The following is a 14786-nucleotide window of genomic DNA, read 5'->3' as shown; positions in this document are numbered from 1 at the left end:
AAACAGTTCCTCTCACCTTTTAAACAACCATTTCGGCTAGTTCTAATAACTTTTGCTTTATTTCCATTTCCGTTTTTTCCCACATCACTGATAATTTTTAGCTGCTTCCCACAGGTTTTAACGTCATTGTTTCTTCGTCAGACAATTGTTAGCCTCATTTTTATAATCTGCCACCACAAAACCACTCCTTTTAATATATTACACACAGTTTTTTCGAAATTTTCCCGAATTTCTCCGTCCTCTAAGGTGCTTTGGCGGCAACACAACCACCTAACCTGTGTGCACATCGTTGTCTACCAACCCAAGTCCAACATAGCCCAGCTGTAACCAATACCTTTTCGCCTTTTTTCACACCAGATCTCCAGTTACTTTCCAGTCCACCTTTATCCCTCCCCATATATTTTTATTTTCATTTTCATTTCAGCCTCATGTTACACTTTCCACCTTCTAATACCATGTCACCCTCACAACACCCCCCCACAAAGACCCCATTATGTTTTATTTACATTCCCTCCGCAAACAAGGTCTTTAAATATGTCTGCTTATGTCTGTATATGTGTGGATGGATATGTGTGTGTGTGCACGCGAGTGTATACCCGTCCTTTTTTCCCCCTAAGGTAAGTCTTTCCGCTCCCGGGATTGGAATGACTCCTTACCCTCTCCCTTAAAACCCACTTCCTTTCGTCTTTCCCTCTCCTTCCCTCTTTCCTGATGAGGCAACAGTTTGTTGCGAAAGCTTGAATTTAGTGTGTATGTATGTGTCTGTCTGTGTTTCTATCGACCTGCCAGCGCTTTCGTATGGTAAGTCACATCATCTTTGTTTTTAAATATATTTTTCCCACGTGGAATGTTTCCCTCTATTATATTGTGTATAGTGTCTCATGCATATATGAATAAAATGAGTGTAACTATAAAACAACAAAATAAAAAAAAAAAAATAGAAATATGGTAGGGTGCAATCGATGTTGATGTAGCATTCTCAACGCCGACGTTTTTGAGATTCCCGATTCTCGCGCATTTTGTCTGCTACTGATGTGCGGATTAGCCGCGACAGCAGCTAAAACACCTACTTGGGCATCATCATTTGTTGCAGGTCATGGTTGACATTTCACATGTGGCTGAACACTTCCTGTTACCTTAAATAACGTAACTATCTGGTGAACGGTGTGGACACTTGGGTGATGTCGTCCAGGATACCGAGCAGCAGACATAGCACACGCTCGCTGGGCATTTTGATCACAATAGCCAAACATCAACACGATATCGACCTTTTCCGCAATTGGTAAACGGTCCATTTTAACACGGGTAATGTATCACGAAGCAAATACCGTCCACACTGGCGGAATGTTACATGATACCACGTACTTACACGTTTGTGACTATTACAGCGCCACCTATCACAAAGCGAAAAAAGTGGTCCAACTAAAACATTCATATTTCTTTACGTACTACACGAATACGTATTAAAAATGGGGGTCACTATTTTAAAAAATGCAGTTGATATCCGTTTGACCTACGGCAGCGCCATTTAGCGGGCCAACCATTGCACCATCTGGTTTACCCCTTCAAGCTAGGCAAGTTTCGTTCTTTGTAGTTTTTTCGTTTGACGCTTATATAGTGAGATATTTGGCCTGGTCACCATCAGTAGACCATCCTGTATATCAGTGTTGTATGAGAACTTGTATACACAACAGGAGTTTATGCACAGGTAGTATTTAATGCTATGATCTCCATTTTTTCACTAAATAGTCAAATTTTAAGTAGAGCCATAGCTTATTGTTGTGGCTTGTTGCCTAGTTTGTAGTTTCTTGCATGTCCCTCACACTTGCGCCGCATGGGTCAAATGTCACATGATTGTTCAAACAAGCTTGATACTGTATTGAACACTGCAGCATATTTGGAAAACTCGAGCCCATTTGTACACGAGTATCGTTTGCCCAGCCCTAGATTAAGTGACAAACTATGAACTAGTCACTACAACAATATAATGCCCTCCTTAGAAATTGACAATTTTGTGAAACACAGGAGGAAATGACATTAAGTTCTATCAACTTACAAATTTAGTTGTGTCTGAAATGACTGCAATAAATGTTCATATACATGTACAGATACCATATAAATACATCTATGCCGTTTTTTAAGTAAAGGTCGGGCGCTGATAACCTCGTTGTTGTGCACCCTAAAACACTAATAATCATCTTTTTAAGTAAAGGTAACATTCAAAGGAGAAAATCTTTTCCTTCAAAAACCATTACTTGATTCTGAATCCGCATTAAATTTTATTTAGTTATGGAGAAATTAATGGTTTACCAGGTAGGTTTCAAATCAGAAATTTGGTTGGTGTACACATTAGAATATTGCATAAAATCATTACCAGCTTTTAATCAGCTTTAGAAAAAGAGAATGACATTCGGATGAAACAAGAAGGAATACTAATCCAGAATGAAATGTTTAACAAATGAACTAAAACGTATTAAGCTGACTGTAATTTTTGTCACTAGAATAAATAGCAGCATAAAGACCTGTCGTGGAGATAGTACAAACAGATGTCACTAGATTTTGGAATGAGCGAAAGATCAATAATTGCACTGAATAGTGATTGCGACTTTTATTCATGTATTAGTTGCTCTTTGTAAATATGACCTGCACCCTAGAAGATACTGCCATCCATGTTTCACTGTTGTGCAAGCACAGCATTGCAGGAAGTTGGAGGGGAGGCAGCTTGGCTGAGAAATATGAGGGCCCTGGGACTGTTGAACAGGCAGCCAACCAAGGGAATGTATACTGTGTGCTTTGGCTTTTTATGAACACCTACCTAGTTTAAATTGCAATTTTCCTGAATCCATATGCACTAGGAATCAAATCGACTTCAAAATTGGACAAATACTCAACAATAGCATACATGTTTGCAGGAGATGCTGAAGTCTAGATGGGGGCCAGTGACGTACTTATGTGTTTTCGTACAGCAATGTTGTCAATGCTCACCACGATGTATGACGGTAACGATTTGGGGTGTGTCAGCTGTTAGTTCTACACAGCCAATGGGAGAGTGGCGGGCAAATGGTATGTCTGGAAGCAAGACACACTTAACATTCTCACATCAGTTCAGAGGCGAAATCTGCTGTGTGTTCAGGAAAAAAAAAAAAAAACAGCTACATTTTCAGTTCCCGCAATAACCACAACTTCAGAAATCGCAATTTATTTGGAAGAAATGGCCAAATATTTGTGACAATGGAGATATAACTTTCACAGCTGTCCTGTTAGGATGATAATTAAAAACAAAGATACCACAGATGACAGGCAAAGTAAACAAAAAAAGGAAGTACAGGTAGAAAAAAAATGTTAAAAATTCTTTTTGTTATTTTATTTCTCCTTGTATTATAAAAATATAAATTAACAAATGGCATAAATTTAGAGTAGGTGTAATGTTAACTTTTTTGGACAGATCCCTTAAATCAATAAAAGTTTGTAACTTTGATTAGCCAGAATATGTTAAAAATAATTTTTTCACAATGAGACCCTTAAAAAAAGGAGGAGGGGTTGCCTTATATTCAGGGTTGTTTTATACTTAGGTAGATACAGTAATAAAGTTAGTAGGTTATTAACCACCAGCAATACCGCCACCTTGGCAGCTGCCACCCATTCCATACCAAGAAGTCCCTTCCTTACAGCCTAGCCACCCATATGGTCACCACATTAGCAGTGACGAGCTGTCCCTCTCGAAATATACCAAGGGTCTCACTGAAGCCCTCATAGACCATAATTATCGTCCCAGCCTTGTGCAAAAACAAATCTCCCGTGCCTTATCTCCCCAGTCTCCCACCACCTCCGAAAGTCTCACTGTCTGGCTACAGTGGAGCATTCCCCTCATAACTCAGTACCACCCAGAACTGGAGCAACTGAATTACATTCTCCACCAGGGTTTCGATTACCTCTCGTCCCTGAAATGAGAAATATGCTGCCCACTAACTTTACCAATCCTCCCATCGTTGTATTCCGCAGTCCACTGAACCTACATAATATACTCATCCATCCATACACAACCCCTACTCCCAACCCCTACCTTGTGGTCATATCTCTGTAATAGACCTAGATGCAAGAACTGTCCCACACATTCTCCCACTACCACCTACTCCACCCTGGTCACAAACATCAGCTATCCCATCAAATGCAGGGCTACCTGTGAAATGGTTCATGTGATCTACAAGCTCAGCTGCAACCACTGTGCTGCATTCTATGTGGGCATGACAACCAACAAGCCGTCTGTCTGCATGAATGGCCACCGAAAAACTGTGGCCAAGCAACAAGTGGGCCACCCTGTTGCTGAGCACACTGCCCAACATGGCATCCTTCATTTTAATGACAGCTTCACCAGCTGTGCCATATGGATACTTCCCACAAATACCAGCTTTTCTGAATTGTGCGATTGGGAAATTTCCCTGCAATATATCTTAGTGCGATTGGGAACTTTCCCTGCAATATATCCTACACTCCCAAAACCATCCTGGCCTCAACTTCATTAGTCACTGACCTCACCCACGCAGCTGCTTCCCTGATCTCATTCCAGCACTACAGAGCCATCATTCCACTATTGCACCCATTCTTTTTACTTCTCTCCTTTTCCGATCCCCCCCCCCCCCCCCTCACTTCTCCCCTAGCCTCAGGCATACCTCCCAATTGCACATAGCTGCTTTACCCTCTCTCCACCTCATCCCTGCACACTCCCCAGCACCCAACAGTGCTTTACTGCCCCCCCCCCCCCCCCCACTGTCATTCCCCCTCCCTGCCCCAGCATCCTCCTTAATCCCATCCAGTCGCCACTCCTATCGTGCATGGGTGCTGTAGCTCGCAGTGTGGCCAGAGATGGCAGTCATGTGTGTGTGTTGCATTTGCACGAGTGTGTTTGCATGTCTGTTGCCATACTGGCTGAAAGCTAATTTGTGACAGTCTTTTTGTTGTGCCCATCTGAAACTCAGCATCTATGCTATATGGCGAGAGGCAACTTTCCTTTACATAATATAATAACTGTTGCTGACGTTGGTGGAATCTCAAGCAAAAAAGCAACATTTATTTTAAAAATAAACAAATATATTCCATGGAAATCAATCAGGTCTATGCTCACATTCTGATGCAGAGGTAGAAGACACAGCTTGTTCGAGAAACTGATAAATGATAGCAAACCCCACTACAAGATGATAATGGGTAATTTTTTACGTAAAAGTAGGACAAAAACTGTGGAACAGTTCTTCAGGCTGGGTATAATACCAGAAATGACAAGATGTTATAAATTAGAAGAATTTACTGAGAAAAGCCATATGTTTTTCTTCAACACGAAAACTAATACGAAGGATCAAGAGGAACTAAAAATGAAACTGATTGTATTGTATAAAATAAGAGACTCCTACAGCAGGAAGCTAGAAATGCAGATTATGAGTATTTACTATAAAGTAAGAAGATATTTCAGATTAAATTATGCAACTTCTTTGACATATTCAGAAATAAATATGATCTCAATAAACAATTGCGGCAGTTATAAAATTAAAGTATTTGGGCATACAGAAAAAGATGTTACTGGTAGAAAGAATGCAAAAAGAAAAGAAAATATGAAATCAAACCAGATAGCTGTTAACGAGAAGATCAGAGTTACAAGTAAATGCCAATAGTAACAATAGATTATGCTGACTTCAATAGAACTACTGGAAATGTTTTCAACAGAATGTAAGGAGATACAATGTAAGTTTGATACAAGAAACATCTGTAAACAATAAAAGTATAATTAAAATAAAACAAACAGTGGGTGAACACCACAGTATACCACTTAACAATGTACATGGTACAGAAACTAACAACATGGATAAAATTACATACCTAAATATTTCTTTAAATTTTGAATTTATTCAAGAAATGACTCGGAAATAAAGACAATAATGACCATCTGGAAGTTACAGCAGTTGAGATGTACACAGCAATTTGAGATATAAAAAATGGAAAGGTGCTGGGAAGTGATGATGTTTCTGTAAGAATGGTGAATCCTCTAGAATAATGTACATAAATGTCTGTGGTGAAAGACAATTAGTTTAAAGTGGGACAATGCTGAAATCGTTCTATCTCACAAGAAAGAAGACAGACAAAAGAAATAAAAACCTATAGATTGATCAATGACATTTCCTAAATGTTCAATATCTATATCTATGACAACAATGTAAGTGTCTTTCAACTGCGCTTGTCTGCAACTTAATGTGTCATCTATCCAACCCCCATCATACCCACAGTATTCCTCCTCGTCCACCACCCGTAGCAGCTAAACCCTGCCTACCTGACCTTTTCACTTTGTCACATTCCTCAAACTCCCTACCAACTCTCCACCAAATTGAGAGCCAAAACATTCCCATAACACTGTTGTTAACCTTTCCACCAAAATCCTCAGCTCCACAGAAGTTTCAGTCCTATCCAAAGGCCTCACCCTTAGCCCTGCACCCAAATTTAACCATGCTGAACTTGTCAAGGACCCACTCTCCTTCTCCCGATCCCTGCAATAGTACTATCCTGGAGTGGAACAACTGAACCACATTCTTCACCAGTGCTTTGATTACTTATCATTATGCTCTGAAATGAGGGATGTCCTACCCAAGATATTTTCCACAACTGGTGCTCCGTCGCCCATCCAACATCAGGTGCAAAGCCTGCCAAATCCACCCACCAGCACTTCCTATTCCAGTACTGTCACAGGTTTATCCTACCCTATCAGGGATCAGGCCACCTGTGAAAGCAGCCATGTCATTTACCAGCATTGTTGTAATCATTGTACAACTTTCTATATTGGTACGAATACCAACCAGCTGTCCACCAGGATGTACGGCCACCGCAAATTGTGGCCAAGAACAAAGTAGACCACCCTGTGGCACAACATGCAGCTGAACATGGCGTACTTGATTTCAATGGCTGCTTCATTATCTGAGTCATTCTCTGCTCCTGAACTTAGGGTAATATACTGTTCCCGCACCCTCCACCCAACAGTTTCATGCCGTCTGTCCACCACCTCTTCCATATTCTCATCTCCCAATGTTGCCCTCTGCCAAAACACCCCACCCCACTCTCCTATTTTTCTCTGTTTTACTCACCTCCCTGCCCCACAGCCTCCTGTTGCTGAACCTGTTGGCAGAGTTGTCCCTGCACACTCCATCTGACAGTGCTCCTCTCTCTACCCCCTGCCCCCCATATACTGCTATCCCTTCCGCATATGACAGCTGCATTCTGGTCTGACCTGCCGCAGTTGACTGTGCAACAGGTGTGCTTGCTTGTGTGAATGAGTGGTGTGTGTTTCTTTTTCTGATGAAGGCTGTGGCCAAAAGCTTAGGTGTATGTGTCTTTTAATTATGTCTGTCTGTAACTTAACATGTCATCTTTATGGTAAGTAGCAATCTATCCTTGGCTTACATGTTTAATATTACGAAAAGGTTGAGTTGCAGACAGGCACAACAAAAAGACAACTCAACAAGTGAGCTTTAACCCAAAAGCCCTTCATCCAATCCCCTCCCCCCCTCACACACACACACACACACACACACACACACACACACAAAGCTGAGCGTTTGTAAGAACTACTCCCAGGCCCTTGGACTGAAGTGGGCCAAATTTGATAAACTAACTCCTGCTAGGATCAACATTTTGGGGTGGGGGAGGGTTCATAATACGTAGGTTGGAACTTAAATAGTGGCAACACTGCTGTGGAGACACTAGGCAATGGAATTTACAATTGTCACTGATAGCACATGTTGACATACCTACCTTACCTCCAAGCAAATGGACTCGCTTGTCCCATGTCACTGGCATGCGCACCATCGAGGGAAAAACAGTCACTTGTGAATGAGCGGTCTAATGTAACGGTGTCACTATGTTATACGACTGTGATGGTGTTAGGATAACACATTACGTTCCTCCATGGCAGACCGTCAATGCACGGTATTACTGTTCATTTTTGGAGCATCACCTGCGACCAGCTTTGCGAAAGAAGTGGTGACACTTTCTGCGCAACCCACCCATCATTTTGCACGACAACGCATGGGCGCATACAGCGCAAGCTGTGGTTGCTCTGTCTGGTCAATGGGACTAGGAAGTACTGTACCATCCACCATTTTCCCCGTGACTTTGATCTGATTTGATTTGATTCTGAACATGAAGGACCAACTTTGTGGCATTTGCTTCAGAACTGTTCCAGAGATTCGACAGGCAGTAGACCGCTCCATTCACACAATAAACAGAACAGGCTCTGCTAACAGTATAGTATGCCTTCCACATCGCTGGCAATGGGTTCTACACAACGCTGGTGACTACTTTGAAGGACAGTAACAAGTGCAAACATGTAACTCTTTTGTATCGGTTGTGAACAAATAGTTGCCATTATTTAGGTTTCAACCCTCGTATTCCAGCTCTAGTATTTATGGATGTACAGACATTTTTAAGCTCGTGGCATATAGTTGCTCTGAATGATAGGTGTGTTGCATAGGAATAGCATCAACCTGCCTTATCAACCTGCTTTGCAGGGCAGCCTACACATCATGGGACACACAGTGTTTCCAAACCCTTGATGTATAGACTGTGCTGCACAAGAAGCATGTTGGGGGAGTACACCAGCCTGCTTTACTGACGTCTTTTACAGGGTCTACACATGTGGATGTGAGTGGTCATGCCAAGGAGGAAGGTTGAGATGGATAGAGGGCAAGATTTGAGAGGAGGGAATGAGGGGCTGATCTATGGGGAAGAGGGGGCAGGCAGTGATCAGTAGGGATAGTTGGGGCAGGAGGAGATACAAAAATGAAGGAGGGGAAGGAGGACACACACACACACACACACACACACACACACACACACACACACACACACACACACACACACACACAGAGAGAGAGAGAGAGAGAGAGAGAGAGAGAGAGAGAGAGAGAGAGAGGAGCTGAGATATAGGAGGAAGAGATGGACAGGTAAGGAGGTGAGGAGGTAATTGGCAAAGAGAGAGGGTACGTGGAGAGGGACCAAAAGATGTGCGAATTATAAGTGACACACATGTACAGAGGCAAAGAAACAGGGAAAATGCTAGTATCCACTAAAATTATTACCAACCACATAGAAACTAAATATTATTATAATCTAGCAAAGGTCTGTGCATGCTTAAGATGCAGGTATCACACAATGGACCACTTTCAAAGTCATGGGCAAAATTATGGAAGGAAACAAAAGATTATGAATAAATACTTTTTTCTTAAATACATACATTTTGAGAAAAGTTTTCACTCAGTTTCAAGCAATCTGTACTGGCACCATAGGGAAAGAAGGCATCAATTCATTCTAAGTTATCACATTGAGGAATGAATGCATATAAGATACAGCTTCCACATATTTCATCTGAATAGTGGGAAATTCAGAACTGAGGAGAGTCCAGCGAAGTGATTCCATACCACCAAATATGTTCTCAACAGTCTCTGACAACATTTTCAGATCCTCAAACCAGGCAAATGAAGAAGGAAACACGGTAATTAAACACATCCGAATCACTCTCAGTTTGCTGAGTACACTATACTTTTACCCTATGACAAACATAGCCTTTCATAACAATGGAAGAGCCTTATAGAGCAAGTTCGTAAGTAGGACAAAGACTCAGTTATAACAATATTAAAGTAAAGAACAATATATTCACTGAAGAGGAAATAATACAAGATTAATAATCATAGAACCAGCTGATCAGCTTTTGTATTTAGGACAGCTGAAGAAAATGATGGGATGGACAGCAAAAGAAACAATCAGAAAAATAAAAATAGCGTGGAATGGTTTAGGTAAACAAAATACATTTTTCCAAAACGTAGCTTCCAACATTTCTACATGGGAAGTTTGCAGTCAGTGTGTACTATCTGTTTTGACCAACAACAATGAGGCAATGGTCTTTAAGAGACAGGAAAAGTAATCAAGTTGAACAGAGAAAAGACCGGACTGCACGGCAAAATTGTGACTAATGATAATTAAACAGAGGTACGCAGAACTTGTAACGAGCTGAATAGGTGGAAGGTGGACCACGAAATTTCTTTGCTTAGCCCAAAGTGATAAGAAAACACTGTAATGATACCCTTTCCTTTTCATAATTGTTATTCCATTATGGATTTTCAATTGTTTGATTTAATCTAATTGAAGGTGGATTAATAGCATTAGAAAAACATGAAGGAGCAACATAAATACATCTCTAGCTGCTGCTGATGATGATGGTGGTGATAAATTTTAGCACAATTTTGTTCCCTAATTTTGTAATAAAGTGATATCTGTGAGATTCTTTTTTGTTCTGGGCAGCTGTTCATGACTTTTCTGAAAGACAGGAACTATCTGCACTATTTTCTAATCACATGGAATGCTGCTTTGTTTCAGTAACCTGAAGTAGAAGAGGGACCATGTCTTCTGCATATTCAAAGCAAACTGACAGTTATTCAAGTGGGTCCAGTGACCTTCCTTTATCAAGTGACTCCAGCTGTTTTCCCATCTCTCTCTCATGTATTTCTGTCTCTCGAGAATCTGTCATTTCTTTGACCATGCAGCACCCAGGAGTATTTGGGCCAAACTTGTCTTCAAACATATACTTAAAGATGTATAAAAAGTGATCTGTCAACTAGAACTTTCACTGCCTATGTGCAAATAAGTATTAATTTTCAACAGTATTTAACACAGAACTACCAGAACAAGCCGTTCCACATCAAATGAGTAATCTTGAAACTCAAAGTGATATAAATAGAATGTCTGGACCTAACTATAATTTATGGCAATGGAAATATCATAGCCCAAATGTAAATAATGATTTGGAAAACAGATCACAGCTGGTTTCAGGCACACAATATAATCAACATTCAGAGGCAATTTATGTGCCTATTAATGACTTAACATTTAAAGTGAAGGTAAATAGTAAATTATTATGGATAATACAGAGGCATCTTTTTGATTTCGCTTCTACTATGGCTTGTACACAGTGATCTTAAAAAATCTGTGCTAATGTACAAAAATATGTGCAACTACCTGCTGTACATGAACTGTTGTGCTAACAATAAGCCCCAGTTTTTATAATTTTTATTAACAAAATATATTCAAAACATTGTGGGGAAAAGAAACTCAATCTCTCTACATTGAATAGAGGGTGGTAAAAAGAAACACATGAAGTATCAATTACTTCAATGTTCAAATACTGTTCTATGGTTACACAAAAATGGCATAGATCCCAAACTATTCTTATAGTGCCCATGTATCCCACTAACAGAGCTGTATGGGTGTGACCTCAGATAGATATATCAACAGTCAATACTCATTAGCATAGGAGGGTAAATCGAAACTGCAATAATAATCTTTGTTTATCAAACATTAACTTGGTGAATAAAATCTTCCACACTGGCAGTTAAAATACTTTTATAAAAAGTCACTATCTGCTTGGCCTCAATAGAGATGCATCTTCAGATGATAGGTTTTTTGAACAGTCGTGTCACAAAGTGACTGCTTACAGCCAAGTCCTATCATTCATAGATAAAAGCAGATAGAACTTGGCTCTAAGCAATCACTTTGTCATGACATGAGTGTTTAAAAAAAAACTATCACCTGAAGCTGCATCTCTATTGATGCAAAACAGTCAGTGACTTTTAATAAAGTATTTTAACAGCTAGTGTGGAAGATTTTATTTACCAAATAGAATTTTGGCTGCAGTTGTCCAACTTTTTAAATAATGTAAACACTAACTTGTTCTATAAATCTTCGACTCCAACTGCATCATGGAACTTTGAATATGTAGACACTGTTAAATTTATCTTACATCACAAGATTAGAGGTGTAAGCATTTGTTAAATTCTCATATTGGAAAGAAGAAGAAAGGAAGTTCAATATTCAGCAGTGACCATTTCCCTGTCCAATACTAATCATTTTGCCTTTAAAATAGGTTCTCCCTTTTCTCTCTGTTGATGTAATTATGAACATGTTGGAAGGATAAGTCTCTCTTCTTTCTTCATGTTATCTCTTAAAAAGAGGAGAAATGAACAATGGACGCAATAGCTAAAAAAATCTTTTGGGTCCCTTACTTCTCCTCTACCAGTTACTCTGATGCTGCAAAAAAGCGTTAGTCATCTTTCTTTCTGGATTGAGATACTGCCAATTACTGTGTAACTAAAGCATAATTGAGACTACAATGACCAACCATAAATACCTTTCTACAATTTTACAGTAACATTCTCTTAAAAATGTGCATGTTATTGTATAATACAAGTAACAATACAGCAGAAAATAAATATGCACTGTTACAAACCTTCAGTGTCTGTAGCACTGTCTAGAATTTTCAAGAACTTTGTTTTCCATGATGATGACAATGATTCCTCTTGAATTCCTATAACTGGTTGACAACGGCCAGTACCAAAAGAAATTATGCACTGAATAGGAGAGCCAGGCCACAGGTGTCGTGCCTCATGGACAGCCACAGCACATGGATTATTTACAAGAATACCACCATCCTAAAAGTAATGCATATATTTATTAGAGTATTTAGAGTAGAAATGTAATGACATAATGGAAAAAAGCACAAGTAGCAGAAATGGCCAGTCAACTAGTAAGAAAATTTTATGTAATCACATTGTAGTTCTCATGCTTGTTCTGGGGTACTTCAAGATAGATCTGAGTGAAAATAAGTAATATCCTAAATAACATCAATATTTCTTGTTTATGTTATAATAATAGAAGAGACAGGATGTAAATGAAAAAAAATGACAAATAAGAATTACTGCAGATGACTACACAAATTCAACTGACTGAGGCACATAGTCATAGGTAATTGTAATTTTTTTTTTCAAAGCTTTAAAAGACTTTGTGAGTGGTTAGCAAGGCGGCTGATGAGTGCTGGAGTAAAAAGAGTGACGCCTAGGAAGAGGTAAGATATTGTTGGCCAGGTAGGACATGTGGAAGGATGAAGAAAGTTTCCTATCAAGCATAAGCCCCAAGAATTTCACAGGTTCAGTGAATGGAAGTGCAACAGGCCCAAGATGTAAAGACAGGAAGAAACTCAGTCCCCCACCAGAAATTCATACAAATTGTTTTGTCAGTGGAAAAGCAAAAGCCATTGTCGATGCTTCATGAGTAAAGACAATCAAGACATCACTGAAGGTGCCGCTCAAGGAGACAAGTTCATGAAGAACCGCAATAGACTGCAATGTTGTCAATTAAAAGGGAACCGAAGATGCCTGGCACGAGACAATCCATAACAGAGTAAAATGTAAATGTCGTGTGACTAGGGCCTCACTTCAGGCAGACGGTTCGCCGGGTGCAAGTCTTTCGATTTGACGCCACTTCGGCAACTTGTGCATCAATGGGGATGAAATGATGATGACTAGGACAACACAACACCCAGTCCCTGAGCTGAAAAAATCTCCGACCCAGCCTGGAATCGAACCCGGGCCCTTAGGATTGACATTCTGTCGCGCTGACCACTCAGCTACCAGGGGCGTACACCATTACAGAGTTAATGGCTACAGCAAAGAGGACGATGCTCAGGATGGAGCCTTGAGGCACCCTCTTTTCCTGGATAAAGGTCTTCAACAAGGCTGAAACTCTGCTTTTAAAAATTCCTGAAGGAACTGGGACAGGCAATCTCAGAAGCCCAAAGTGTGTAGAGTAGGATACCATCCTGCAGCAGGTGTTGTACGCTTTCTCCAAATCAAGAAACATGGCCACAGCCTGGTATTTTCACAGAAAACTGTTCATGAAATGGGTTGACAAAGTGAAGAGATGGTCAACTGCAGAACAGCATACACAAAATCCACACTGTGCAGTGGGTAGTAGATTGTGAGACTTGAGCCACCATGAATCATACGTTCTCACCTTGCAAACACAACTGGTGAGAGAAATAGGGTGGTAGCTAGAAGCAAAGTGTTTGTCCTTACTGGGGTTTGGTATGAGTATGACAGTGGCTGCACACCAATGTCTGGCAAATGTGCCATCTGCACAAATGCGATTGTACATACGAAGGAGAATGTGTTTGCCTGCAAAAGAAAGGTGCTGCAACATCTGAAAGTGAATATCGTCTGGCCCTAGGGTGGTGGAAGATCAGGATGAGGTTGAGAGCATGGTCAAGTTCCCTCATAGTAAGGGCAGCATCATAGCATTCATGATTTGAGAGGAGCAGGATACCACCCGAGCCTCCTTCACTTGTTTTTTAGGGAGGAAGACAGGGTGATGGTAGGTGGAGTTTGAAATCTTCCAGAATAGATGCCCAAGGTGTTGGAGATAGCAACAGGATCCACAATGACATCATCTGCTATAGTCAGGCTGGAAATCAGGGAATGAACCTTGGTCCCAGAGAACCAAAAGAGGTTGCCCCACACAACAGAAGAGAGAGTGAGACTGTTAAAACGACTAGTAAAGGAAATCTAGTTAGCTTTTTTGGTATACCAAACAATGCATCGACACTGCATGTGCAACTGTTTATAATGCATACAGTTTGCCATCACAGGATGACGGTTAAAAATGCGGAGAGCATGTCTCCATATGCGAATCACACCTTGGTTCACCTCAGTCCACAAGGAGACCGGGACACGGTGTGGTGAAGTAGTAGTGTGAAGTGCAGAACATTCTCCGGTGGTAAGAACAATGTTCATAAGGTACTTTACCTGGTCATCACAACTGAGAAAATGTTTGTCAAAGGCCCCTGGTAGAAATAAGGTCTCCAGTCACCCTTAGAAAGCTGCACACTGGGTTTACATGCAGGTGGATTGAGAGTCACCAAACGGATA

General features: G+C 40.5%; 1 protein-coding gene across 9 annotated transcripts in view; it reads right to left on the bottom strand.

Annotated features, from left to right (window-relative positions):
* LOC124605859 (calcium-independent phospholipase A2-gamma-like) overlaps positions 1-14786 on the bottom strand; it is an 84068-nt gene that overhangs the window by 14858 nt on the left and 54424 nt on the right. For all 9 annotated transcript variants that reach the window (XM_047137803.1, XM_047137796.1, XM_047137795.1 and 6 more), the window contains one exon: positions 12314-12515. In XM_047137803.1, the coding sequence (XP_046993759.1) occupies positions 12314-12515 (202 nt within the window). The remainder of the gene's footprint in view (positions 1-12313; positions 12516-14786) is intronic.

This window comes from Schistocerca americana, chromosome 3 (assembly GCF_021461395.2).
Source record: "Schistocerca americana isolate TAMUIC-IGC-003095 chromosome 3, iqSchAmer2.1, whole genome shotgun sequence".
NCBI classification, from domain to species: Eukaryota; Metazoa; Arthropoda; class Insecta; order Orthoptera; family Acrididae; genus Schistocerca; species Schistocerca americana.
The sequence above is the reverse complement of the archived record's forward strand: the minus strand, read 5'-3'. Positions and strand labels throughout refer to the sequence as shown.